Consider the following 27,684-nt stretch of genomic DNA (forward strand, 5'->3'; position numbering starts at 1 on the left):
TAATATTTTACTGTATGTAATACCTGATCCTTGCCGAAATCCATCACATGATAGATCAAATCTGAAAAACAGGCAAATAACCTTATGGGGTTGCTCCTTAAGATAGGTTGTGAAAATTCCCAGGAAGTAGTCTTTCCATACAAGCCTGGCCTTAAAATGACTTACAGTTTACCCTGACATAAGCTCCTCTCCTTTAACTCCAAAACCCTCCCAGTTGTATTCCTTCTTGTGCTATTAAGAATACTGCTAACAAAATTATCTTTCTGAGGGTTTTTTCCCCCCAGTCTTAATGTAAATAATGAGACAGATTTTTAATCTCTTCCAATGGTTAACCATTCTCATTATAAATAAGAGTATTAAATAAGCCTAATGTTTCTTCTCTTAAGTCTGAACATGAACAATTGGTCTCACTGTAGTTAACTCTGTATGCATAAAGCCACTGCTGTTACATGCCTTCTCTTTGCGCAACTACTGGGAAATCAAGAAAAGGTTAAAAATAATTTCAGTATGCATAAATCGAACTAATTCCTTAAGACTGGTCTACATTTAGCTTTTCTGGAACAGCTTTTTTAGGAGGAATTAAATTGCTTTTATATAACTCATATAGGTATTAGAAAACAAACATCCTCCACCTAGAAAAAAACCGTCCTAACTTGAAATTCTTCCAAAGCAAGCTTGCTAATTCATATCCTCCATCATTTCAAAACAGAATTTGGAACTCCTGGAGAAGCCTCTGACCTGCATAAGGCACTGATGAACAACCAACTCTTCTTGCTGTTTTCTGAAACCTTAAGTATTTTAAACATTGCTTTAGAGTATGACATGTACACCTTCACCACTATTACATGGTTATTATAACTGACACCATACACAGAACTAATATCACATTAGCAAACCACTTCCATGGCAGTCCCCTGCTCACAACTTCAAGTTAGCACCTGACTTCTCTATGGTGTAACAACAGGACATCTCTCATGATTGCTAAACTTTCACACAGAGCTACTAGCTTCCAGGAAGTTGTCAAATCCCAAAGGTGTAATCTATACTTATTGTTCCTAGATGAGTGTGGTAAGTTTTGCTTCTCCTGATTTCAAATGGGGATGGGCAATCTCATTCTAGCCTCAAACAAATTCCATCAATCTGTAACAGAAGTGTATGCCACCACTATCCCTCTGACTTCAAAAGGAAAACACTGTTGGTACAGGTGGGTTTCATACCACAGAATTAACAAGTTTCTTTAGGTAGTTGGGGACAGTACATAAATTGCTCACTATAGAAATGACTCCTCACCATCAGCCAGACTTCCTAACTTGCATGAATGTTCAGGTGAACAGACTATCTTCCAATATGAAACACAATGGAACAGAAAGCTTTGGTGTAACTGAAGCTGAAATACCCAGTAAGCTGCCACCATTATTAAATAGCTGGGTGCTAGGCACAGAGAAAGAGGTGGGTGGAAAGAAAACAAAAACTTTCCATCACCTGAGTATTTTCACATGTTATGGGAGCTTTCTGACACTTAAAATTTGTGGTGAGCTGTCACATTCTTCCTCTCAAAATTCTCTGGCTAAGGATCTTGGATCTTTTTCAGAGAGGCATATCTAAAGTTACTAAGCTCAATACCAAACTATGTGGTAAAATTAAGGCCATTATGTGAGCTCACAGAAAAACCTCTTAAAGCTCTGACCCGAGGTGTTTGCAGATTGCTGCTTTAGACAAAACTGCAACAAACCCTCGTTTCTGTTCCCCTCCTATCAAATTATCAAACACGTACGCTCTTAGGAATCTAATCTATGAGTTGTGTTTAAAATTAAGCACGATCTATGAGTTGTGTTTAAAATTAAGCACAAGAAAGATTAGACTGGTATATAAAATTAATGCCTCTTAGTATAAGCGAGCAGAAAAGCTGGACAAAGGGGAACATGACTTAAGTAGGACACAATACTCCTCCAGTTTGCAGGACTCTTGAATCAGAGGGTATGCAAAAAAACCTGTCTCTACTCTCCCCATTTGCTTCAAGATCATTTAATGTTTCATCTCTCCTGGTCTCAGAAGAGACTGCTCAAGAAGTTCTTGATTTCAACTGGGGCTAGGGGACATGGTGGCTGGGACATGCAGATTCTCTTCTGTTAGTAAGCTAAAAATTGTATAGAAACTTTCCTGACTCTACAACAAAGAAAAAAAAATCCAGACTTGAAGCTGATGATTCAGCCTCAGTACCTGTTACGATTTTACATTCATGTAATTCTCATTGCCCTTACAAGATCCTAAAACAGTATCAGTGAATGATGCATTAGCAAGGTAGTGGTTATTTTAAGAGTACACAGTTGCTTAATTAGAAAATACATACTGTTATGGAAGCATACACGAACACAATTTCTTAAGCTGGCAAGGATGTAATGAACAAAAAAGACTAGAGGACCTTCAGTGAAATTTACTTATATAATTCAAGACCACTCATACACTGACTTGCTACACACCTCAAATACACACTTACTCCACACATGTTTAAATTCATCATGGCTTTGATGGTGACATATGGGTCCCTTCTTATATATTCCTTACCAGCTTTTTTCCTTGATAAGGTAAAACCAGCTGTTTCAGCAGCAAGAGAATCGGGATATGGTAGCTTCCCAATACCTCCAGCATGGGTTTGTGAAGAGAAAGGCATATTTTCTGTGCAGGTATTGCTTGGAAGAGATCTATGGTAGCTGTGCTCAAGGCAGTTTTATAGAGAGGACGTGATCCTTGAGCCTACCCAAACTGGGTAAATGGAAAATTAACCAAGTAGTGCTTTGCTAAATTAAGACACATCCTATTAGAGAATGTTTAAAGTGTTGCAAAGAATTTGCACAAACATTAAGTTATCTTCATCAGATCTTCTATAGCATTTAGAAAATACTGACAGGTCATGCTGATATTAGGGGAAAGAAAATTACATCTAATAATGAAACTTTACCAAAAAAAGCTTTTCTTAAACATCTCCAAAGCCAGGGCAGGGAAGATAACAACTGTGGATCTGAAGACATCAGAAGCACATTTTAAACTATTTAAACAGTTTGCTCAAACACCAAGTAACAGAGTATGACAGTCTTCACATGTGACAATTGCACATACAGACTAATTCCACCTTCTGTACAACTTGTTAGTTACATCATAACACATATGTAAAGGAAAACAGTAACAACTGAATGAACAGCTGTACAGCTTATGATTTCAGACTCTCTGGGTGCTTAATTCTTCTATCTGCTACTAGCAACACTAATTAAGATCAGAAAGCAAGCTTAAATTCTAAACTCTGAACCTGAAGAGCAGAACTCCACATAGTGCATCAGTCTGGCAGAAATCTAGTTGGACAAGAAAGCTGCTACTCCACAGTTCAGATGAGGGCAAAGATTAACCACTGGACCATGATCTGAGTCAGAAGAGGGATGTAAGAGTAATACAATAAAGCAACAGGACTTCTCACCACTTGATGCTCTCTTCCCTGCCTCAACACCAAGGACAGAGATACTGGGACTTAGAAAAATTTACCTGGTGGAAAATGCGCATCTAACCTACAGAAATGTGAACATGCGCAAGACTAAATGGAAATGTTACATCCAAAACCTTAGTATGACCATAGTAATTATCAGTGTTTTCATCAGGATAATGAACTTGCTCAAGAAAAACCGAAACAAAAAACCACTTCAAACCCATAATTCCCATATACATAGGACCATTATTAACACTGGAAATGTCATCAACGTAGCTGTATTTTCCTATTTAGATAATTCACGTCTCTGACATATATTAGGGCACTTAATTAAAAGCATCTCTGCTCACACATTAATTTTTGTTGAGGCACTACTTCAGCTAAGAAGTTCACACTTCCTGACATTTTAGATATGCCTTGTAAAACTTAATATGAGTTAATCCTTCAAACCCATGGATTTGTTCTCTTTTTAAACTCTCTTAAAAAAAACAAACCTCAAAAAACCCAAACCCAACAAAACCCTATATTCACAATAATTTTCCACATGGATAATTTTTTTAAATTATCTACAAAGTCTCAAAACCCCCTAAGTTTCTATTTTTCAGCTAAGAGAATCCAGAGGCTGGGGATGTGGCACGTCTCCTATCTCCTTTCCTTTCAGAAAAATGCAGGGAAAACAAGTATAGTTTTCCTTGGTTTGGTTGGAGGCCATCAAATCTAGGATGCCTGTACAGGAATGCATGCTGTCTTTCTGAAACATAAGTTACCAAACATGTTCAAAAAGCTTCAGTCTGTCTTATTTTCTCAGTAAAGTATTTTATCTCAAATAAGTAAAGTTAGCTCTGCTCTGCTTTTACAGCTGTCTCCTTTCAGTCTAGAACCTGAATTTCCAGTTAAAGAAAAGCAACACCTCCCTCAGAAAACACAAGACAACAGGCCACACAAGTTAACACCTTTGTAAAAAAACCCTTCACAAATAATAGACAAATCCAATCCATCTACATCATTATCCAGGCAGTTATGACTTAAAATGGACTTATTAGCCAAATCTGCATTACTATATTAGTAACAGTGGTCTATTATCTGGTTCTCAAAATAAAGCACTAAGGATGTGTTTTGTTCAAAAACAGGATTTTGAGATAATATAGGGGATGTTTAGTGTTGAAAGCTTTTTTTTTCTTTTTTAGAGATGCATATTTCTCCAGATAGTTTTTAGTTTCTTCGATTTAGCAACAGACTTGGCAACAGCTGCAACGTGTTTACCCTAGAAACCTGGGAGCTAAACCAACTGTCAGAACGCAGTATCAGTTGATAACTTCAAGTACCACTGTCTGTGTGCACCAAAGAGCTTTTCACTATTTTACCTCCAAACAAAACCACTAGCTGAAGTTATGACTTACTAAGCAGAAAGGTATTGTCTACTTGTTAACAGAATTAACATCACTTTAAGGCCCTTAGTTGCCACTTCTTTTTAAAGTTACTATATCCCTCTTACCAATTGCATATTTTAGAACTCAGATCAACTTAGCGAGGTTGTTTTTCCTTCCTAAGACTTACAGAACATCACTGCTCAACTGAAGCTTCTAGTTGTAATAATGAAGATGTACTATTTCCCGTATTTATTCTTTGTAGGAATGGGATGGGAGAAAGGTAAGATGAAATGGAAACAAAATAGATTCCTTTTTGTGCATCAAAACACTAATTAGTCATTTAGATATCTTGTGACTTGACACTTGAATGTTAAATCTCTTTGATTGCATTTTTCCCTAGGGAAAGGTATTTAGTCAAGAGGAGAGCTCTTAACTCCAAATATGTGTTCATTTAAGATCACATTTACGCAAAACTCAAGGCAAAGTTAGAATTCTGTTTATAAAATAATTATAAATGCCTGTTCACACTAGTTGAAGACAGTCCGTCCCCCAGATTCTTATGGACACTTTGCTATCTGTTTGTAAAGAAATAGATAATACAAGATACCTATTATTTTCAGAAGTATTAGGAAAAAAAAAGTCCTATAACTCAAGTCATCCACTGCTACACAACTCCCAACTTTGCTAAAGCCTGTATGGCATGAAGTTTGGGAAACGTAATGTAGTAGGGTATTAAACCTGTGAGGCTTGCTATAACTTTAGTCAACTACCATGCCTCTTTGTTGTCAATGCCAACAAAAAACCAAAGAGAAAACTTTTGGGGGCAACAAGAGGGAAGGAAGGAAACTGAGCCAGTCTGGAGAAACAAGAAGCGGAAAGAGTTTAACATGAATTATTTTATGTAAGAAGATCCAGAAAGAATTCAGGAAGACACCTGTGTTTACGGATGGCAAACAAATTTCTCTTGGGGGGGGTGTGTTTGTGTGCATACACATATGTTTAAAACAAAGGCATGAGCAAACTTTAACTGCGGAAAGTGTCTACTTATACCTACAACCCTCAAAGCTAGATTTAATAAACAAAACCATCACATTAACCACAGATACAAGTCTTATAACTAACGTTTAAAAATTTTCCCTTGCCCACGACTATTTTTCCTTAGCTAGGAAGTATATAGTTTCCATAAACCCAGAAATATAGTTACCCCATTAATTTTCTAGCCTGAAAACTTGTATCTGCCAGGCAAACAGTGAAAGGGAAGGATAGCAGCCTGACGTTTCTACATAAATAAACGCACGCAGGCACACTTGCTGAGTTTAACTGAAAAATAAACTCAGCAAGCATCATAGCAAACATAATAAAACTTAAAATTCTAGTAGGAGTGGAAGTTAAGGGTGCTCTCTCTCATATTCCAAATCTACATGTTTCAATTCTGAATACATCTAACTGCGTCAAAAGAAACATGAGCAACTAAGCACATAGCTACCTACTGCTTAAATACCACTACTAAATGGATACTGTGCTTAAGTTTTGAGAACCTTCACTTCACAAAAATAAAAAACCCACAACCAAAACAAAACCCTCACAATATACATTTTAGTGGATGTTTAAAGCAACTTATGACTTACACAGGACTTGGAAATACTGATTTATGTTTAAATGGTAGGCAGTTACACTAGAAAAGCCTTAGAGAGTAGTTACTGAATGGAGACAACAACACGCAAAGAGTACTACTCTCTCGAAATCATTCAACGTAAAGACATTTAATAAAAATTCACAGAATCAGTTGACTTCAAACAACAGTGCCGAAGAGAAGACTACATTTAAAGAAGATGTGTATTTTAAGTTTTAGATAAGTAAATCAAAGTTTGGTACATCTAGAAATACAAACAGGAACTTTACAGCCTGTCACCTTCAAAGGACAATAGCACCCTGACAGCTAGAAAAACTCAAGACTATGAAATTGTAACGCTTGTTCTCATCACTGAATTTCAAAACCTGTTTACAAAACTATTTCTACAGTTCACTCCTATTTGCTGTGCTTCATGCACAAATGGGGAAAACATCATACTAAGGAAACAATTAAAGATCTGCAAACACTGAAAAAAAAAAAATAACCTGCTTCAGCAGGGGTCTTTAACAACAGCAGCTATTGAGTATTATATCTTGGAATGATTGTTGAGTGAACAATGTGTTGAGTGAATGATTAAGTGATCTCGAAATTCGAAAAGGTTTCTGTTTCATTCTCCACGGAGACAGCAAAACTGAGAGAGAAGTGACAGACTTTTCACCTCCAAACTCGGATTTTGTTACTCTGAGTGGTATTTCAGGACTTCTGTATTTCCACGTAGCAAAGATCACTTTTTTACTTACATCACGCCTGAAGGCCCTCGTAGGGTTTTCAAATAAATCTAAACAGAAAGGCTTCCACTTTCTATTGCTGGCGGCAAATTAAAATTATACTAGCAACACAGAGCTATGTTCACGCTGGAGCAGCTCGGCGACAGCCCCGAGCTCCCGCTGGCGTCGCGCAGACCGGAGGCAGCCCGAACGCTACCGCCCGTCAGAAGGCGGCACGCCACCACAACACGTGCGCGGCGATGCCGGTAAAGACAACAACGCTCCAGCAGCCAGCGACGAGCCCCGCTCAGCTCCCCCGCCCCCGGAACTCGGAGCCCCGAGCCCCGCTTCCCGCCTGCACCCGGCCCTAGCCGTTCCTCCCCGCCCCCCCCACCCCCGGGGCCGCCTGGGCCGGCGCGCGCTCCCGCGCCAGCAACCACAACTTCCTCGCGCCACCCCGCCGCCGAGCGCCCCCAGCGGTGGCGGCCAGCTCAGCAGCGCCACCCGGTGGAACACGGCGGGCACGGCGCCGCCGAAGCCCGTCTCCCCGCCGCTGCCGCACAAGGCCCGGCCCAAGAACCAAGAGACAAAATGGCGGCCGCCCGCGGTATCACGTGACCCCCTTTGTGCCTTTCGGGGCCTCCCGTAAGGGCCGCCAGCTACGGCGGGGCGCGGACTGGGGGGAGAGGCGGCCGCGGGAAAGCGCTAGGGAAGGTGCGGTAAGGGACCGCCGGGCTCGGCGCCTTCCCTCCCCAGGTCCGTCCCCCCCCCCCCCTCCCGGCGGGCGGGGAGAGCGGGGAGAAGATGGCGGCCATTTTGTGCTTGCGCAGAGGCGAAGGTGGGGGCCCTGGGTGCGGGGGGGATGGAGGGACCCGGCCGAGGGGGGGGGGGGGGGTCTCACGTACCGACTCCTCTTCCTTCTCCATGCCCGTGGGCATCTGCGGCACGGCCCGGTTAATAGAAGCATATTCGGCCAAGTCGGGCAGGTCCTCGCAGCGGAAGACGGGCAGCGGCTTGGACGCGTCCAGCGCCCGGGCCCGGAACGACAGTTTGCTCATGTTAGGCGGCGATGGCGGCTCCGGCTGGGGAGGGGGGGGCGGCAGCAAGAGCGCTCCGAGCTGAGAGCCGGACCCCGCCGAGCGCTCTCATGGAGGGACCGCGGCTCCCCCGGCAGGGCGGGGCGCACTCCGACACGGGGCCCGGCGGCGCCGGCTGGCGCGGCTGGGCTGGGCGCTGGCTTCTCTCCTCCGCCGCTCCGGCTCCGCTCAATACGCCACGGCCAACATGGCGGACATTAAACCTCGACTGGCCGCCTCTTTCAGCCAACCCCAGCGCCACAGCCATTCCCACACTGCATCGCGCAGGGGCGCGGGCACAGCGCCGCCCGGGGGAGAGCGCGCGCAGCGCGGGCACGGGAGCGCGGGCTCGAGAGCGCGGGAGAGCTCGCGGCGGCCGGGCGGCGGGCACGGGGCGCTACTCGCGGGGGGGTGTGGGGGCGCAGCTGCTCCCCGCGGGCCCCGTCTCGCGTGGGGGGGTAAGGAAAGAGGCGGCTTTTCCTCCGCGTGCGGCCCGGGCCGCGCTCTCGCCTGTCTCTCAGCTGCGCCGGAGAAGGCGCGCTCCGTTCCTCCGGGGGTAGGGAGGTTCGGCTGGCCCCGGACCCCGCCACCCTCTGGAGGGGAAGCCTCCCTGAGGTAAGAGGACCAACGCCTTTCCCCGAGAGGCTCCTAGCTACGGCAAGACCTGGGGAACAGAGCGGGAAGCTGCCGGCCCCCACCTTTCCGGTCACTCGGGGGCCGGCTGGGCGCCGGACCGAGGGACAGCCTGCCCCGAGCGCCCAACTCACCCCAACCCGGGCGGGCGGCGGCGGCGGGGCCGCCCGGTCCCTTTCAAGCCCGGTGTGGGGGGCTCCGACTGCGGGGCGGCTGGCCGGCCGCCCGGGGAGGGGGAAGCGCTCGTCGCCTCAGGGCCTGGTCCGAGCTCCGCGGCGGGGGAGAGCGGACCCTGTCCTGGGCGTCCTGCGGAGGCGAGGCGGTACCCCCCCGCCCTCCCCGGCAGCACCTGCCTGCCGGCCCCCCTCCCTCCTGGAACCAAGTTCGCATTCGTGCTAAATGAAGGAGAAACATAGGCACCTCCCTGAAAACATGAAGAACTGAGGCTTTCAGAAACTTGGTCCAGAAGCTAAGTGCAGACACGTGAACTAGTTTAACCCTTGCTTACATTTAAGTTAACCAGTTCAAGCGAGCTCACTGCAGGCAAAGGTTGGAACTAATTTAAGAATGTCTCATTAGGTAAGCTCGTTTGCGTCTCAAAGATTTGATGCAGTATTCCGCTATAAGCAAGCGATAGGAAAAAGATGAGTCTCACTTGTCTCAGTAACGTCTCCAAATGCCCCCAGGTCCGCACAGCACAGCCATATAAATGTCAAAACCTGTTTCTCCCAGGCCATGGCAAGAGCTGTCTAGTTAAGGAACACTTCACATGCTTTTGTATGTTACATTCTTGCATTAGATCATAATGTAATTCTGGGTCTATATTTAAATCATAAATAAATCCACCTTCTTGAAGTTCTGTTTATTTTCATTTAAAAGAAAATTACAGGGTTTCTAAATTTAAGTATCCCTCCACTTTTAAAGCAAAATATTGTAGTTTTGTGCTGTTAAGTAAGAATCACTAACCAGAACTTGTTCTTTATCACATATTACTCCTGGGAAATAGAGCTTTCAGAAATAGAACATAAATGTAAGCATTTGAAAAGCCTTATTTTGCTTAGTAATATTAAAAATCTGATATTTGTAATAGAAGCAAAAGTTTCGGGTTTTTTTAACCCCATCACCTCTTTAATAATAATGCCACCATCCTCAACCTTAAACAGCTCCTAGCCACTGGATGAAATATTGCTAGGTGCGGTTGTCAACAGCAGTTTCAAGCCAAGTCTTTGCATGTCTGACTTCCCCATATGTCTCCCAAACTGTTTCACCGGCAAGTCATCCAGCTTCACAACCTCTCTGGGACAGGAAATTCTCTCTTTATTGCAAATGGGTAATGCAGTGGAAGACAGCTGCTAGGGAGAATGAGACTTTTTTTAAGGGAGGGTTGGTTTTTGGTGGATTGGTTTTTTTGTTTTTTTTTTTTTTTTTTAAAGGATAGCAGCATGAACTCAGGAATATCATTGTATTCATTTTCATTGTATTTCGGTAGTTACATCAGAAACAAATGTTAAAAACTGCATATTGCTTTTTATGCTAAATTTAAAGCTTAATGTACACACTAGCTAGAAATAGTAATCCTAAAATAAATTGCTCATAAAATGTCTATGGAGTTTTCCCACAAATACTGAATAATTTAGTTTATCCAACTAGCAGACAGACAAGATGATGACCAAAAAAAAAAAAAAACAGCAATATGCTATCATAGATTGGCTTTGACCTAAAACACTAAATGAAAACAAAATACCTGGTAGCTAAGCAAAAAAATAAGGCTATTAAATATAACTCTTCACTCCCACTGATGAAAGAAAAACAATACATAATGAAAAAGGATAGAAAATACCCTGAACTATAAAGAAAGAATATTCAAGTTTAAACTTATCCTTAGTTGACCTTTGCATTTCTGACACCACCACAGGCTTGAGAAAAGTGCAGAACAAGCAGGATGGACAATAACATTTGGATACAAACAGGATGGTATGCATTAAGAAATCTTGAGTTTTGGCATGAAACTCTTGGACTGATCAGCTTTTAGTATTTTGCCAATAAAATAGATTACATTTAACTATTTTGTAGCAGAAATTAGTTAGTCCTCAAAATTACCTAAATTTATTTGCTAGTAAGATGAAAAGTGTTATTTGAAAACAATGTGATATCAGCCCTAATTTCTGTTATGTAAAGGTGATAACAGGAAAAAGTATAGACCATAAACAGACTGATGTTTCTGTTTTATCTTCCTTTCAGTTAAGAGATGCAGATATATTTTAAGTTTTGACATTTTGTAGCTTTTAGCAGAACGCACATTACATTTGTGGACATCAGAGCTGCACTATGACAGTAGTTAATGTAAAATTACTATGTTTTGCATAATGACCAAAATACTCTTTGGTAGCTCTCAGTAAACAACAATAATCAGTAAATATAAATTCATTTGTTGTACCAAAGTACTACGTGTCCATTTTAAAACCTGAAATTTAATGAACTGTAAGGTAACTGAAATATAACGAACATGGCATTTTGAACTGCTGGGGGTTTTTTTTGTACAAACCACTGAAATTAGTTCTTTAATGTTGGAGGCATTTCTTTAAGGCTCCATCTTTTTATGATCTCAAAATACTTAAAAGAACTTTGTACATCAGCTGTGTAGGTGGTAAATATAACCATTTCAATATACATTTAAAAGTACTAAATTCAGACTAAGCTTTAAGGACGAAGATCCAACAACTTGATCAATACAGCTACAGAAAGGAGTCTCTTGTGAGATCATCTAACTCAGGTTTGTGAAGCCCAAAAACTTAACTTGCTATTTTAGTTTGCAAGTTCTATGCACTATTTGACAAGTTTTTACAAATCTTAGTATTTATTTAGTTTTGTGACTTAAAACCTCTCTGAGTCAAAGACAGACTTTCAGTAGTTCCTTTAAGCATGAGCTGTGGTCTTCTGAACATGGGTTTAATGTTGTCTCCCATTCTAGCAGCAATCATTGGTTCTAGTCACAAAATAGCTACGCAAAAAGGTCATATAGGTTAAACTGTGTGTCGTTTTTGGTGCTTTCTGGAATCAAGCAGATACACTGAAATCCAGACTCAAACTGGGATTAGAAACAAAGAACATTTGACTCCTTACATACATTCATTTTCTCTAGCCATACTTTTCTTGTACCTACTTAAAACTGTAGCAGACTACAATTAAAAGTAGAACGTGTTAATGGTAAAACATGTTTCTCATTTGGCAACCATTTAAAAATAGTTGTTGCACACAGAAGAATACAGTATTTTCATAAACTGAGGAATATGCTGAGTGCACTAAGCTATACACGGGCTTGCATATCCTTAAATATTTGCAGTTCATTTTTCTCACTCCGGGACTACTTTACACCCTGCTTTTACTGTTGTAGAGCTCACTAACTCATTATTTATTTATATAGCAATTTTGTTGTCCTGGTTTTTGCCTTTTATCTCCATAAATGCTGACTACTCTGACTTGATAAAAAGTTATCACTGCTCTGTTTTTCCCCCTCACTTTCAATAATCAAGTATTAAGAAATGGCACATTATGAAGTTACTGTACTTGGGTTTCTTTCCAGAATGACTTACTCTTGGGGGTACTTGGAAAGATATAGGTGGCTCTTTTCCTCTATAGTAAGCTATTATGGATTCTGTATCTATATTCCTTTTTTACATTTGTTAGTGATATTTCTGCTCAAATTTGCTTCTCAGCTATCTTTTTTGTTTGTTTATGTTTTATAACATTGCAAATAGCTATGTTCTTTTAAGTCATCTCAGTGAGCTACCTGAAGTGTTAATGAGATAAATGTAGGCAAATATGGCAGTAGAACTTCATTATTTTATAGAATGCCACATTACAGTAGTAAGTAGATGCATACAAAAGTTATCTTAACAGCATGAAGATGTCAACCATAAATGAGCTGATGTAATTCATAGTGAATTTCACCTTATTTGCTGGTGTCAACTGCCTGTTTTAAAAGAGATAATGAAGCTGTCAAACGTATTTAAAGGATTCACACACCATACTACAAAACTGGTCTAGAATGTCTTTGTGATAACTTCTGCCATTTGTTTGAAAGATAATTTAGTGTTTCAGAGCTTTGGCATCTCAAAGAATGGTATGATATATTCACTTAGTTATTTTAGGTGTTCATGGTTGAGATGCAGTAGCTACAAAGTTTGAAGTTCTTTCTGAATCATGATTTGAAGCAGTGACCAAGTAAATCTCTTCCTCAATTCTTGTCTTAATGAAGGGAAAGTTCGTATATATATATATATATAAAATTTTTGTTTCTGTAGTGAACAGGTAGGTACATGTACAGCATGGCCAAATCTTTTAGTTACTGTTTGGTTTTTCTAAGCGCTTCCAATTTACATTGCAGAATACCACGTAGAGATGAGAAGGGATAATACTAGCTGTTGAACAGTAACAGAAATAGGAGATTAAATGCAGTAAGCAAAAGATCTTTTAGATTCCAAAGCTGCCTAAAAAAATAAATTTGGAGATACAACAGAAAAGGTGAAAAGAGCAGCTCAGAAATGTTAAACACAAGCATGTGATTTTTCCACTATACAGCCAATGATTGCTGTTCTCATGAGCACTATGTTACTAAAAATGACCAGTAAAGCAGCATTACAAAAGTAGTTGTGTCCTTAACATTCAGAACAGAAACACAGAAGTTGGCTTTCTTGCAACAAAATCTGAAGTTTTAACGCTTTGTTGCAAGTAGCAATACTTAAAACTAAATAAGGAATTACCATGCTGTCAATGATTTTCACATTTTAAAATGACACACAGGAAATCACAAGGCAGCATTAATTTGCATTAGATAATGCTAACAACAAGAAGATAGCCTGAAATGAACAATAGTTCCGTAATTTCTCAGGCTTTCCAAATGAGACTGTCACTTTGTAATGTGTTGCTTTTGTTAACGATACTGGTTTAAGATTCTGCAGTCCTACTTTTTGCTCTACCATTCATTCCTTCTCCTGTGTAGCTGCACTGCTCCTTCCTTTGTATCAACACAGTTATGAAGCTGCACTGAGTACCAAGTGGGAATCTGGTCAGATACGTTAACAACTCAGCAAGAAAACCCCAAGTACAGAAATCAGAAGAAAAGCCACTTGAAAATATCTGTATTAGAAGTTATGTTCCCCCAGCAGCTACAGCTTACTGCCATTGCCCTTTTCCTTCCCATGATCCAGTTTGTGAAGGCTACAGAATACAGTAGTCTGGAATGATAAAACGTGCAAAAAGGATTTGAAAATTCTACAACTGTATATGCAATTTCATATGCACCCAAAACAGTAATACAGTCACATGCAGTATTTGAAAACCTTTGTCTACAAGACCAGTGTCTGAACTAGTCTATAAATGAAGGATTTCTTATTTTCTTTCAGACTGACTACATACCACTGCGTACAGGTGGGGTTTTACAGTTTCAAGTACATATGTAACAGGCAACATTTTTCCACATGAGTGAAAGACATTAGATGCCAATTTAATGGTGTAATCTTATTTGGGGAATATGTTGTCAGCCACACATACTCAAAAGTCAAGTCCAGCATCCTCAGGGAAACTGTCTGAACCTGACAGGTGTTCTGCCACTGAGCTATATCCAAAGGAGGAGGAAAGGACACTAGCCAGCAAGTCTTTTACTGAGAAGAAACAAAGCTTAAGAGGAGCAGCAAAAGCTATTGCCACATTTTTACTTCTGCAACTACAGCTTAGCTCTTAAAGATGGTGGAGGCAGTTGCCTCTGTAGGACAAGCAGAAAGACTGCAAGAGGAACTAATGACTCCCAGTTATTATTTTACAGACTCAGCATTTGTCCCAACATCACCTGTACAGATAGAGCCCGTTTTACCATTCTCTTGCCTGAAATGATCTGAAAACACAAAAAGGTTTGTGGCACTTTTTTGTACTGTCAGAAAGGAATTATCTTCCTTTATATGGCTTCTTCAGGAGACTTAAGTTTTTATGCATGTAGGGAAAACACTTAATAGCGGAAGCAGTTACTCTGTTAGATATAGCAGCAGTAAAGAGACAAAATTTATGCTGAGACTCTTCTGTATTGAAAGATATCTTTCCCTGTTTAAGTTTTATTGGATACAGAATAGTTATCTTAAGAATTGCAACAGTTAAGAGATACACAATTTTGGAGTTTCTCCTTTACTCTTCCATTCCATAATATATATTCCCTCCAAAATACCATGCTAGACACACCTTGAATTCTTGCTTTAGTCATATTCTCCAGAAACTCAATCCTAAAAGATTGTTTTGTGGAACAAGGACTAAGATAGACAAAGTTTTAAAATGTAACCTTTTTGCAAAGTTAAAAAAAAAGAAAAAGGGAGACAAAAAAAATCCAGAAATGTCTGTTTTTTGAAACTTTTATCAAAACATTTTGTATTCTGAAACATGAAACAATAATAATATTTAAATCACAATTTATTCTTCTTTCATACTAATTACTCTAAAACATTATGGTAAATAAAATCCAAGCTGGGCAGACAGGCTAGCCACCTCTTACTTAGCCATGGACTTCTGCAAACATTGGTTTATAATACATGAATAATTTCTGAGTCAAGTGAAGTTAATCATGTGATTACATATTTCCAGCAGAAGGACCAGTAGAAGGGCAAAAATCTCATCCTTTTATTGCTGGAAATGAAAAGGATTAGGCTTGCAAAAAAAAAAACAAACAAAAAAAGCAAACAAACAAACAAAACACCCCAAACCAAAATAAAAAAGCCCCACCTGCTCTTGCCAACACAACTGCTAATTCATTAATCAAAGAGCTGAGTATAGCTTGCTTTGATATTCTGCATAGGGTAAGGTGACAGGCTAAAGGTATAGAACAGATGTAGAGAAATCATGGTTGTACATAGGTGTGCTGGTAGGCACAGTGATGCACGCTGTCCTGAATCCTTCAGATGACCATTAAGACAAAAAAACCAAACAACCCCACCACAAACACACACCCCATACCACCACGTAAACCTCAGGCTGCCACATGCTAACCTGGGATAAAGGAGTAGTATACTGGGGACAAGCTACGTGCCTTTGCATCACTAGACCGTTTACTGCTGTACTGTTAATTGCGTGGCTCTATGTATGTGCGAATATATAGCAAATTCAATCCAGGTAAGCTCATATGCTCTTTTTAAATTTTGTTTTTGAAGTAATTTACTGTATTACCTTACCCTCCCAAGATAAGATTTCTGTCTTCCAAGTCAATCTATGAAAATTGTTTCAAGCACTTCAGAGCTTCTGTACAGTATGATCAAGTATTTGCAGAACTTCAGAATTCTATTGCTGATGTTAAATAATGTGAATTTCTAGTCTCATATCCTCTCTATATTATCAAATGCTTTAAATCGCAGTTTCTGAATCAGAATGAAAGTAGTATATCTGCTTGCTTCCGGCAATTCAGGAAAACATTGATTTATACCTAGATAGGAATAAGCTAGGCTTCAGAAGTCTTTTGGTGCAGGAAAATACACTTTCATCTTGGAATGAAGAGGCATGTTTAGATTGGGAGTGCTGGGGGTCAAGCTTTTTTTTTTTTTTTAACGGTAGTGGGATCTACCTATTCAACTCATGAATTCCAGACCAAATTAACAGGATTGTGTTATTAAGTACTTCATACGGGCTTCATATATACTATCTTTATTTGAGATAAATAGATTTCTCCAATGAAAGGAAAAAAAAACCACAAGTAACTCAGCTTTTGGATTTCAAGAGTCTGATGTTGTAAGTTTGCAAGAATACAAAAAAAAAATCTTTCAGATGTGGATTCCTTTACACAATGTAGTTTGATTTATACTTCTAAATAAAACATAAGATAGAATGTTATGGAGATATTATTTGTCTTCTGGGATACAAATTAATCATTATCATATTTATAACCAACACATATACACACTTCAGAAAGCTCTAAATTAATAACACTTTTTTAGTGAAGAGAGCTAATTAAGTTTGAATATATATATATATATCCAGCAGAGGAGGCTAGATCTGAATACAAAACTGATCTGAGTGGTTTGATTTTTATTTTTTTAAAATACTAACATCAGAGGCATAAAAATGGAAAACTCCCATAGGGCTAACTTGAAGAAAATACATTTTTCAGGGGTCTTTCAAGATTTAGAGAATGCACAAAACTTGTGAGAGTTGGGCAGATGAGAGATTTTCCCTCTCAGGGAAAACGTTTTGCTTTAGATGGAAATATGAAGTTACCTGGAGGAGACAGACGGAGAAATCATATTAGGTTATTTTCTCTGTTTATCTAACATAGATGGGCTCAGAAGACCCAAGCTGATGTGATATCATTGACATTTTCTTCTCCTCCCCCGGTGAAATCCCCACATCTAGTATAAAGGCATCCTGAGAAACACAACCAAGAGGAAAGTAGTTTTCTCAAATCATTTAGAGTATGAGCAGTTAAGGCTTTCACCCCCTCACTGATACAGACACTCCATTCTCATTCTCTTATTTAATAAACGTGTTAGTTTTACTGTTGTCTGGGACTCTGGTGATCTGTCCCAGAGAAGACAACAGACACAGGGGCCTGTGGACAAGCCAGGTACTGGACACAAGTGCCAACTCTGCTGAACTTCATCTGATTTGTAAGCAACTCAAGAAGAGTGTTAGCACAAAAGGACAAGACCTAATTAAAAAAAAAAAAAATCAAGGCAGAACACAGTAGACAGGAAGGAAAACAGTTTCTTACATTAAAGTAGCTCATCTGAAAGTCTGCTTGACTAGAGCTTCCAAGTGCCACAGATTCCTGCGATACCCAATTTTTAGCTTTGAAATTGATTCACAGGACAAAGAAGTCAGAATACTTTCTTATGGAATCTTCATTTGGTATGTGATTATAAATGGATATGGGCCAACCAGAACACGTATGTGGAGTCATCAGATGTAAGGTTTTTCCCCTCTGTTATGCAGCATGGCTTCTCCTTAAAAGATGCTGATTGTGGCACTTTCTTGAATTGCGAATACACAATCACATTGTCTAAAGGCATCAACATATTCTGTCTTGTATGGATACCTTTAAGACCATCAGAAATAATGTAATTGCTCTGCATTGTAACATTTGAAATTAAATTTTAAATTTTCTTAAGTAAAAAACCTCTCTGAACCAATTCATCTAGGTAACATGCCCTGTCTGTACCTGGCATTACAGATGAAAATATGTCAGGTAAAAGGACTCTTTGAAGAAATTGTCCTTTTTGTCATCAGGTTATGGCAGCACCAAGATTCCTAGTAAACTGATAAAGGACCTAAGGGATGCCTATAATACTAAAAGGCCCAGATTCAAGTCACCTGGTTTTTTTAGCCTGTTTGAACAAATGAGGAAAACTCTCTCTTATTTGTGTCAATGAATATTCAAGATTCACACACCTGTGAGGCCAGGGAGGTCTTGCTTCCATTTAGCAAGTTTCTTAAAGCTCTGAAGGGGAGAGAAGATTAAGAGCTAACTTTTCATTACATAAATCATGCACAAATCAGTACAAGCAAACACAGGGGCATGGGATTTAGTGAGGACATTCACATCTGTGTTAGTCATGCTAGGCAGATGGAGATCTGATCAGGATAATCAGTGAAGTTTAAAATATGGTTCATATTGCAGCAGAAAACCAAGATGTGGAGGGTTTTTTGTTGGGGTCTTCTTGTTTGTTTTTTTAAAGATGTAATTTACTTGACCTAGTTCTTTTCAATGACTAGGATTACAGATTTGACACTACCCCTCTGAAGTCAGGTGAAGCAAGTTCTACATTAAGTGTTTACGATGCAGTGATTCCAATTTACTCAGAAGCATAGCTTACTGTTAATCCATTGAAGCATGAGTTCCTTACACTTACCACCTTACAAGCTCATTACCTAGATATCTAACCATACACTTGTGAGCACAGGTCCCAGAGAAAAACCAGAATGGAACCTGACAAAAAGAGGACTGCTCTGGGAGAAACAAGTCCTTGGTACTGCTTGCTGTTCCTGGGGCTTCCTGCGCTTTACCTTTAAACATTGAGAAAAATCCATGAAGTAGCCCTGGGAGCAGGGATGAGATCCAGCCCACCTCTTTCTCTCTTCCTCTGGGAATCCCAGTGGTCAACACATTGTAAAAATCTAACTACTCCTTTTCCCTTTCCCTAGCATTTTTTGCTCCAAAGTGGTCCAGAACAACAGAAGATGGAGAGTCAGGGTCCCACCATTTGAAACCATTTCCTCAGGTTTGGATTCCCACAGACTGCAGAAGCCCTAGCTTTTAGAGCTCTTGCTATTTTTACTGGTGCTCAAACCAATAGACATTGGTGTCTGCAACTATTGTTTTCTATTATATGGTATTGTATGCCTCTGAGCGACTTCCCATTTACCAGCTGGGACCTCCGTAACAGCATCTCAACCCCCTGCACAATTAGTGAAGACTAGCACTTGTTACTTGGCAATTCCCATCTCTGTTGTTTATACAGACACATAAGCAGAAAGAATAATTTTTAGCAAATGTATTTTCTTTTTAAGCACTGCAATACCTACTTTAAGGGTCAAATTCTGACCACCAATTTTAGGCTCTAGCTACTATCAGTAGGGAATTTATATGAACAAAACATCCGATTAAGGAAATTTGTAGTATTGGCCCCCGGAGCAAGAGAACACCAAAGGACAGTCCAGTGGTAACACAATATACTGCAAACATGACTTAGCTAAGATCTAAAGAAGCCCATCGGAGCTGAAGCCACCAGTAGGTGGTCATATGTGTCCAAGGCATACTTCATGGCTCACAACAGCAAGCCAGAGAAATTGTTTCAAAGTACTCATATGTTGCCCCCCCACCCCTATTTACTAAAGCATTTAAAATCTAGGATTGTCTCAAGGATTTTGACCTCTTCACTACAACATGAATTAACTTCTTGAGCTATTTGATAAAAGAGAAAAAATATGAAGAATGCTAAAATGTGGGAGAATATGCTAGCTGTAGCTGTTTCATCTGGCATATTATTAGTAGAACAGATTATTTCTTAACTCTGAAAAACCATGCAAATACTACTCTGGAAGAGGTGTGGAAGAACCTAATATTCTAGAATATAAGAATCTGAAACAAGCAAGAAATATATCATCTTTTGTTCACAGCTGGGAAACAGGTGACCCCTGAAGCAAGTTTTTTAAAAATTAGTCATTGCTATAACTTGATGCTGACATGTACGATGGGAGTACAACAGATAAAATCATGAAATAAAAAACGTGAGAAATGAGACTCTATGTCACAAGGTTTAGAACATCAAGATACCTTTTCCCTCCAGTCCTGAAATCTTGTCGAGTGTTGAATCAAGGAAACAATGAATAGTTTAGAACCCTCAAAAGGGAAGAGCCAGGAGTCCCAGCGGCTGAGGTATGTTATCACCCATTGGAAAACAGAGAACACTGATATCAGAGTGAGTGACGCAGGAGTTAGAGCTTTTATTTGAACAGAGTCCCAAACAATATTCTTTAAGATCAGCAGCACACATCTGGGGAACTGTATTCACAGTATTATTGGCTAACTTTGGATCTGGTTAAATCTGCCTGGGATCTACACATCTGCACTTTTGTGACAATTTTAGACAGCCATCTTCACCCTGTGTCTCTTACTTGAGCATGTAAGAACAGCAATATTGGTAGGAGGAATATCATGAAGGCACACAGAACATTTTAGTCACTCAGGATGAGTTAAGATCTTGGAAAGGATTATTTGGTTTACAGTAGGATGCTTCAAATAGTTTTAAGCCAGGAGAGCCAAATATCTTTGAAAGGTGTGTGGAGTCCATATAGAGTTTCTAGGCAAAATGGAAACTGTATTGGGAGAAAAACATAATAATTTTGCCATCTTAGAAAGGGAGGGACATACAGAGGACAAAATGAAGAAACCCACAAAGAAAAATAAAAAAAGACAAAATAATGGTTTAGCTCCTGGTATTCCACAGACAAGCATTTCAGAAGGAGTGTGTTTTCTCAACCCCACAAGACAGAGCCACCACTCAGAAATAACTCATCCAGGCATTTCTGCAGAAGATGCAGGAGATTGTTGCTATTTAGCTTTGAGGGGATGCTACATCTGAATCAATTCTTATTCTTAATTGGCAACATCTGCAGGGAACTATTTCATCTTCAACAATGGCTCAAAAAGGAAGTAGGAGAGAAGCGAGGAAACCACCAGATTGCAAACCATCAGCAGTTCACTCCTCTCACCTTACAACTTCTTGGCAGGGGTGAGAACAGACACTTTCATCAGATGCAGCAAAGTTGCAAAACCATAACCCATGTTAAAGAGTAACCCCAAATGAATGGGAGAAAGAAGAGTAAGCATGGAGAAAGTTTCTCTTCAGTGTTCATGTTCTTGCTGACTTCACTGAGCAGCGAGATCACTGGCAATCAGTTCCTTCGTGGCCTGCGTGCACGTGGCCACTGCAGTCACAAGAAATCACTGTCATAGCCCAGGATAACAAGAGGAGCAGAAGCATGAAATTACCTTTAGTAGTTTATCATTTGCTCAGTACTGTTGTCCATGGATGAGCAAACTGAACATTGGTCTACATGATGTAAAGAAGAAAGTGAAAGTCATATCAGAATTACTCAGATGTAAGTAACCCAGTGATTCTAACATTTATAATCACTGTAATAGATTCAACAACAGTTGGCTCTACTTCCATTGCATAACCCAAAAGGCCAACCTTGTGACCTGGTGACCAAGTCTCAGAGATGGAAGATGCTCAAAATCCACACTTTCTCAGAGATCCCATATCATGACACTTGTCGTCAAGACCTAAGAGTTGTACCAGGACACTGAAGATGTCATGGTCATATTGCACTGTCATAGGCCAGCAGGACTCCATAAAAGCAGATCTTGTCTGACAGAGGAGAGATAATGAAAGCTGACTGCTCTCTCTTAGATATAGATGTCTCTAACTGGAAGAAGGTTAAAAGATATATTTACCTAAAACAGAAGTAAATTTTACCCTCCTTAAAAAAAATAAATTAGAGAGCTACTTGCAATTGTGTATCAGTTTCCATAAAACTACATAACTTAATGAGCAAACCTGCTTTAAAAACAAAATCTAAATGTATTTTTTAAGATTAAAATGCTCATAAGAAGTGTAGAGAATGTTTCAAACAGTCCAGTATTTGTCAAATTTGTTCTCTGAAAATAATGAAGACATTGAAATGTAAAATAGATGCAGAGATCTCAAAAACCTGTCAGCTTCATATAACTCCAAAATAATAGACACGATTCTTTAAAAATGTGTTAAATTTATTCCTGAACCTGTTGAGTTTTCCAATATACGCTCTGATCATAGGCTTGACCGTCTTCCCACCCACCTTCTTAGAACATTAATCACTTCTGTTTTCTTAAACACCTAATATGGATATTAGCAGAAAGCCTTCTAAAACACATGCACCACGATCTGTAGGTTGTAACAAAAGAAAACCAACACACATTAATATATGTCTATTTATAAATACCTGTAAAACGCATGCTCCAGTTAGCAACAGGAAAGAAAAAACCCACCCACCTTAGGTGAATCTTTTTACAACCTGAAGGACTACGGTAGGTTTTCCCTTCTTTACAATCCCACCTTCATACACAATCCAAACTCAACAAGAAATCTGCATAGGCAAACACACGAGCAAGAGGGACCTTAGGGTTTAATGACCAGCGGCGAATATAATCTTTAACTTCCCAACAAGCAAACAATGGACTAGTTGCACAATAAATGTGTACCAAAGCCTTCCATATTGTATGTAAAAATCATTTAAAAACCTTTCGTCTGCAGCCACTGTAAAATCGTTTTGGGAGTGGGGCCGCAAAAAAATCTCATTACTAAAGAAAACCGGTCTCTAGGTACAGGATTGAAAAAAAAAAATCAAAAAAAATCTGCTTCATTACACAAACCAGGGAAAGGGTGAGGTCATGCCTGCTCTGGGCCATAGTTCATACAACACTTCAGTTTTTCAGAGATACAATTTAATCGTCTTTTTAAGTAATCTGCGGTCACTTTTGATAGAAAAGGAAAAAGATACAATAGCTCACAGCGTGCCCCACCTTTCCCCCTCCCCCGCTACAGCCAGGGACACGAATTGTTCGGAGCTCCACAGCGCCACCAGCACAGAGCAACGCAAAACAAAAAAAGGTCTCCCACCGTGTGAAAAAAAAAAAATGCGCCTAGAAAAATGCCAAAAATTACAAAATGTCTCCCAAATGTACCTTCTTAGAGGAAAAAGAACAAACAAACTACTCCCCCCCCAAAAAAAAAAACACAAACCAAAAAACCAACCAACACACCAAACCCCCGCGACATCTAAATGAAGTGTGGTGAAATAAGAACCTTTATATAACTAATGCTTTAAGCTAATTGCCACAAGAGCGCTAATTTGCAAATAAAAAGGTCACTGTTTAGTAAGAGACATAACTTAACAGAAGCCCTCTTATGTCAATCTCCATCTTCACCACACCAAGGGCAGTTTCCCCCCGTAGTTTAGACCAAAGTAATCCATCAAGAGCCATCACAAATGGCATTGTAAACTCTTTTAGCCACGACCAGACCATATAGCAGCAACATAATATGCTTCTTCATATATTAGAGCTGCGTTATATTTACAAAGACCGTCACATATTTGGTCCTGGATCCGTTTATTACTCGGAAAAGAAACCCCCCAAACAAAAAGCCAGAACCAAAAAAAAAAAAAAAAAACCACCAAAAAACAACCCAACCCCCCAAAAATAAATCCAAAACCAAAAAAACCCCACCAAAACCAAGTCCATCTGGAAAATATCTGAGTACTTATAGTCTTAAATTGAATCTAAGTTGCTGTTAAGCTTCGTGTATATAAAATTTTAAAGAGGAAGCCAAACTGACTTCAGTAATTGTCGATATTAAGGAGACATCGCTGGGTGGGATACACATGAGATCAAAGCTAAGAAAAATACAAGGCTGCGTTTTGTTCAGCAACACAACGAAAACCCTCCACAGCACTAACACACACACACACGAAAAAAAGAAAAACCCACAGCAACGAATATTTTTGGTTAAAATCACAAACTTACCTTCGGAGAAGGCAGTCCTTGCAAGACGGCTGTAACAATATGGACTGCATACTCGCTCTCCTACAACCAGCCACCTCCATGCTGCAAAGGGCTCCCCGAACATCCTTAAAATATTTCGCAAATGCAAAAAGTGAGACTTTTTTTTTTTTTTCTTCCTTCCAGCCCCCCCTCCACACCCCCACCACGATCACCGGGTGAGGACGGAGGCGGTTTCCCCGAGGGTCTGCGGGCGATGCCGGCGGGCGGCCGGGAGCCGGGGAGGGGGAGCCCGGCGCCGCCGGGGTCACAACTTTGCCAGGGCCGGCGGCGGCTCGATGGGCTCCGCGGGCAGCGGCCCCGCCGCCCCCCCGCTCCCCCTGCCGCCGCTACCGCTACCGCCGCCTGGAAAAATGCAGTGTGCCATTTTACACCCGCCTTTGAAACACACAGGACCAAAGTCTAGCGCTGGTTTTCAGTGACACTGCAAAACTACGGCTCGCTTCACGCAACCCCCCCTCCATCCCTCCCTTCAATGAGAGCAGCCACCTCTTGAGAATTAATAAAGCAAGACAGCTGGAGAAAATAATTCGGAGACTTTGCCGTTTTCCTTCCCTCCCTCCCTCCCTCCCTCCCCCCCGCCCCAGCCCCCACTCCTCACCCTGAAGCAAGTTTCTGCCGATAAGCGCATCCCTTCGCCTTCCCCCCGGCATCGGGCGAGCCCGCAGGCTGCACCCCAGCCCTGCCGCACTTCTGCAACCTCGCAGCATCTAAAAAAGCCAGTCATGCCTGAAACAAAATCCCTGATTCCTGGAAAGTGGGGAGGCTTGAATCCCAACAAATACTCCATTTACTAACAAATATAAATACCTACCTTACGAAAGAACTAAATTAACACTAAATTCAACAGATACATCCCCTATGGCAGGAATAGTTTTTCCATAAATACTGTTTTAAAAACCCCTCCTCATACTGACTGACAGAATTCTACCATGCTGCCCACAAACAAAATGGCTGTGGCACCGAGTTTTTTGGTTCCTCCCACTGTGCCTCCCCCTGGCCTCCAGGAAGTGGTAGAAATCCAAAATAAAATCCGCACGAAAAGTACAATACATCATCTAAACTCCGTACGGCCCCACCAGACATCACGGGTAGTAAAGCAGATTTACCAACGTAGTACTTTCTCGAGGATTTTTATTGTTTTTTAAAAGGGCATCAATCACTGGGAATTTACATCACTCTGTAATTTGAACTTCCTGCTTTACATATTTATAAGGGATTTCACCTATCTTGGCAGGCTTTCAAATTAAGTGGGTTGGGAAATTTGATGCTGTGGCTCTAGTTTGTGAGCTGAGTCAGGTAGTCCCTGCTGTAAATGCGCTCTGAAAAGATGGGCACATTCTAACGCTTCCAGCGTTCGGTGCGAGATAAAATTACCCCCCTAAGATAATACAGTCTCCTAAGTGAGCGTGTAGGCGCAGAGAGGACGCTGGAATGAGCATTCTCAGCAGTAACTGAAATTTAGGCCTCTCGCATGTAAACACACGGTTTGTAATATTTATGTTTTTTGCATTTGTGGTTCACAGGAGTCCATCTGAATTATGGTTTCTGTGGAACTAATCTTGTATTTTCTCTTACTATGACCTTGTATAGTGTTGCAGCCTTTTAACTTTTTTTGACATTCACCTTCGAAAGAAAATAAATGGTGAAATATGGCATATTTAAATTAGAGTTGATCATTAAAATGTCAATACGTGGTCCTCTAGCTGAGCCACAAGGCAACAGCAGAGCTCCTCTTGCACACTGCCTCATGGGCTCCGTAGGGCCTGATTCATTTCCCACAAGAGTCCTTTTACTGCCTTTAGTAGGAGTTACAATGGAGCCGGGCTGTCAGACCTGCTGAGCCTGATCCAGCGCTATATTAGAAGACTTGCATTAATATTCCCATCCACTGCTATTCTAAACCTTTTTCAGAGGCACTGAAAAAACAGTGAAATTGGTGATTTTTTTTCCTTAACCACCTCATATTTCTAGCTCTTAGATTTTAAAAAAATCTGCTGAGAGCAAATTTTGACATTATTATAATTTGTTTGTATTATTGTGCTGTCTAGTGGCCTTAATCCTGGACTATGATTACGATGATATACCCTATAGAAATATAGGGCAAAAAGATAATTCCTGCCCTGAAGAGCTCAAAAGTATAAGACAAAAGACAGCAGATGGCTACAGACAGATGAGGGAAACAATGAGGCTGTATTGATCAGCTGGGAAGGCACAGTTTGCATCACACCATCAGCCTAACTCTTGTTTCTGTGTATACATCACAGCAAAAAGGACATAAGGTGGGATTTGATGAAGAAAATTAATTGGTTTTGTGGCTGTTGAAAGAAAACTTCTTGAACAAGAAGGACAGCATGGAAGAAGGCACAAAGGTGTTTGTTTGAAAAAGCAGCAGGTGAACTACAGAAGTCTAATCAAATTGGCATATTTCTTTTTATAATGATAGAAAATATCTAGGTAAGGGGGGAAGTAGGCCGTGAGAGCATTGAAAATGCAGATGCAAAGCTTATGTTTGGTACAGGAGAGGCAATGAAAGGATCCAAAAGGCAGGGTGACATGGAAAAGTCATAAACCAGGCCTGCTAGTAGTTAACAAGCCCTAGGAAAAAAGATATACAGTAGTTCAAATTACATGGGCCTGAAGACATGTAGCTGCTGAGATTAATTAATTTCTTAAATTACTCAACATGCTTTTTATAGGAATAAAAGTGTTGTTCCTAACCATTACTTTGAAGACTATGTGTTGGTTGTCTGAACTTCCCTCCTAACTTGTATTTAGTGAATTCATAAGCACTACATCTGGTGGTAGTGCTTAATACATGAATACCTACTTAGTAAAGGGTCACCTCAAACTTGCTAATACAAGTAGATAAGCACACAGGAGGGTTGGGACCAAAATGACCACGCACGCTGGGAAGGTTCCTTCTTCTCTCACCTGTTTTTTGAGAAGACTTCATCTCCCTCAAGTGTCCCAGAGAGTAAATGTTCATCATTCGGTGCCCTGACACAGCCCTCACCGGAATGGTGGAGGGGGCAGGAAGGGCCATGCGGCTCTTTTAAGTCATAGCTACATCCAGGAGAGCAAACCATGAGCTCACACACCCCTCGGTACATTGTTTGTTACCTTATGTTGCTGTAGGTTTTTAAACTTTCTCTTTCTTTCTCTTTCCTTCCTTCCTTCCTTGTTTCCTTTCTTTCCTTCTTTCCCTCTTTCTCTCTTTCTCTCTTTCTCTCTTTTTCTCTCTCTTTCTCTCTTTCTCTCTTTTTCTCTCTCATTCTCTCTTTCTTTCTCTCTCTTTCTCTTTCTTTCTTTCTTTCTTTCTTTCTTTCAGTAGTGACATTGCAGTAGTAGCAGGTGCATATTTGCAAATTCTTTGTAATTCTTTTGCACGAAATACCTTTGATAAGATTGTATTTACTATAGCAAGAATGTGGCAAGCTCTTAAGTATGTTGGCTAGCCATGCTATAACATGGGGCTAAACACCCCAAAGTCAATAACCTCAGATGAGCTAGGCCTTGGTGAATGTCTGCAGAAATATCATGGTGTGGCAAATGCCAAAGAATTTGACTGGATTCTTCTGTTACAGGCTAAACTAAACTATCCCAGATTTCCTTCTGATTTAAAGCTTAGTAGTTCTGCAGAAGAGCTGATGCATGGTA

At 40.5% G+C, this 27,684-nt stretch overlaps 1 protein-coding gene across 11 annotated transcripts in view; it reads right to left on the bottom strand.

Moving 5' to 3' along the window:
• Positions 1 to 25,003, bottom strand: part of EPC1 (enhancer of polycomb 1) — a 66,837-nt gene extending 41,834 nt beyond the window's left edge. For 2 of the 11 annotated variants that reach the window (XM_075746511.1, XM_075746510.1), the window contains exon 1: positions 8,091 to 8,570. In XM_075746511.1, coding sequence (XP_075602626.1) covers positions 8,091 to 8,243 — 153 coding nt within the window. In that variant the 5' untranslated portion in view covers positions 8,244 to 8,570. Of the gene's footprint in view, positions 1 to 8,090; positions 8,573 to 23,988; positions 24,093 to 24,179; positions 24,474 to 24,625; positions 24,735 to 24,838 lie in introns of those variants that run through there. The other 9 variants (XM_075746516.1, XM_075746515.1, XM_075746518.1 and 6 more) reach the window with 9 other exon arrangements.
• Positions 25,004 to 27,684: the final 2,681 nt, after the last annotated feature.

This window comes from Balearica regulorum, chromosome 2, assembly GCF_011004875.1.
Source record: "Balearica regulorum gibbericeps isolate bBalReg1 chromosome 2, bBalReg1.pri, whole genome shotgun sequence".
In the NCBI taxonomy this organism is placed as follows: domain Eukaryota; kingdom Metazoa; phylum Chordata; class Aves; order Gruiformes; family Gruidae; genus Balearica; species Balearica regulorum.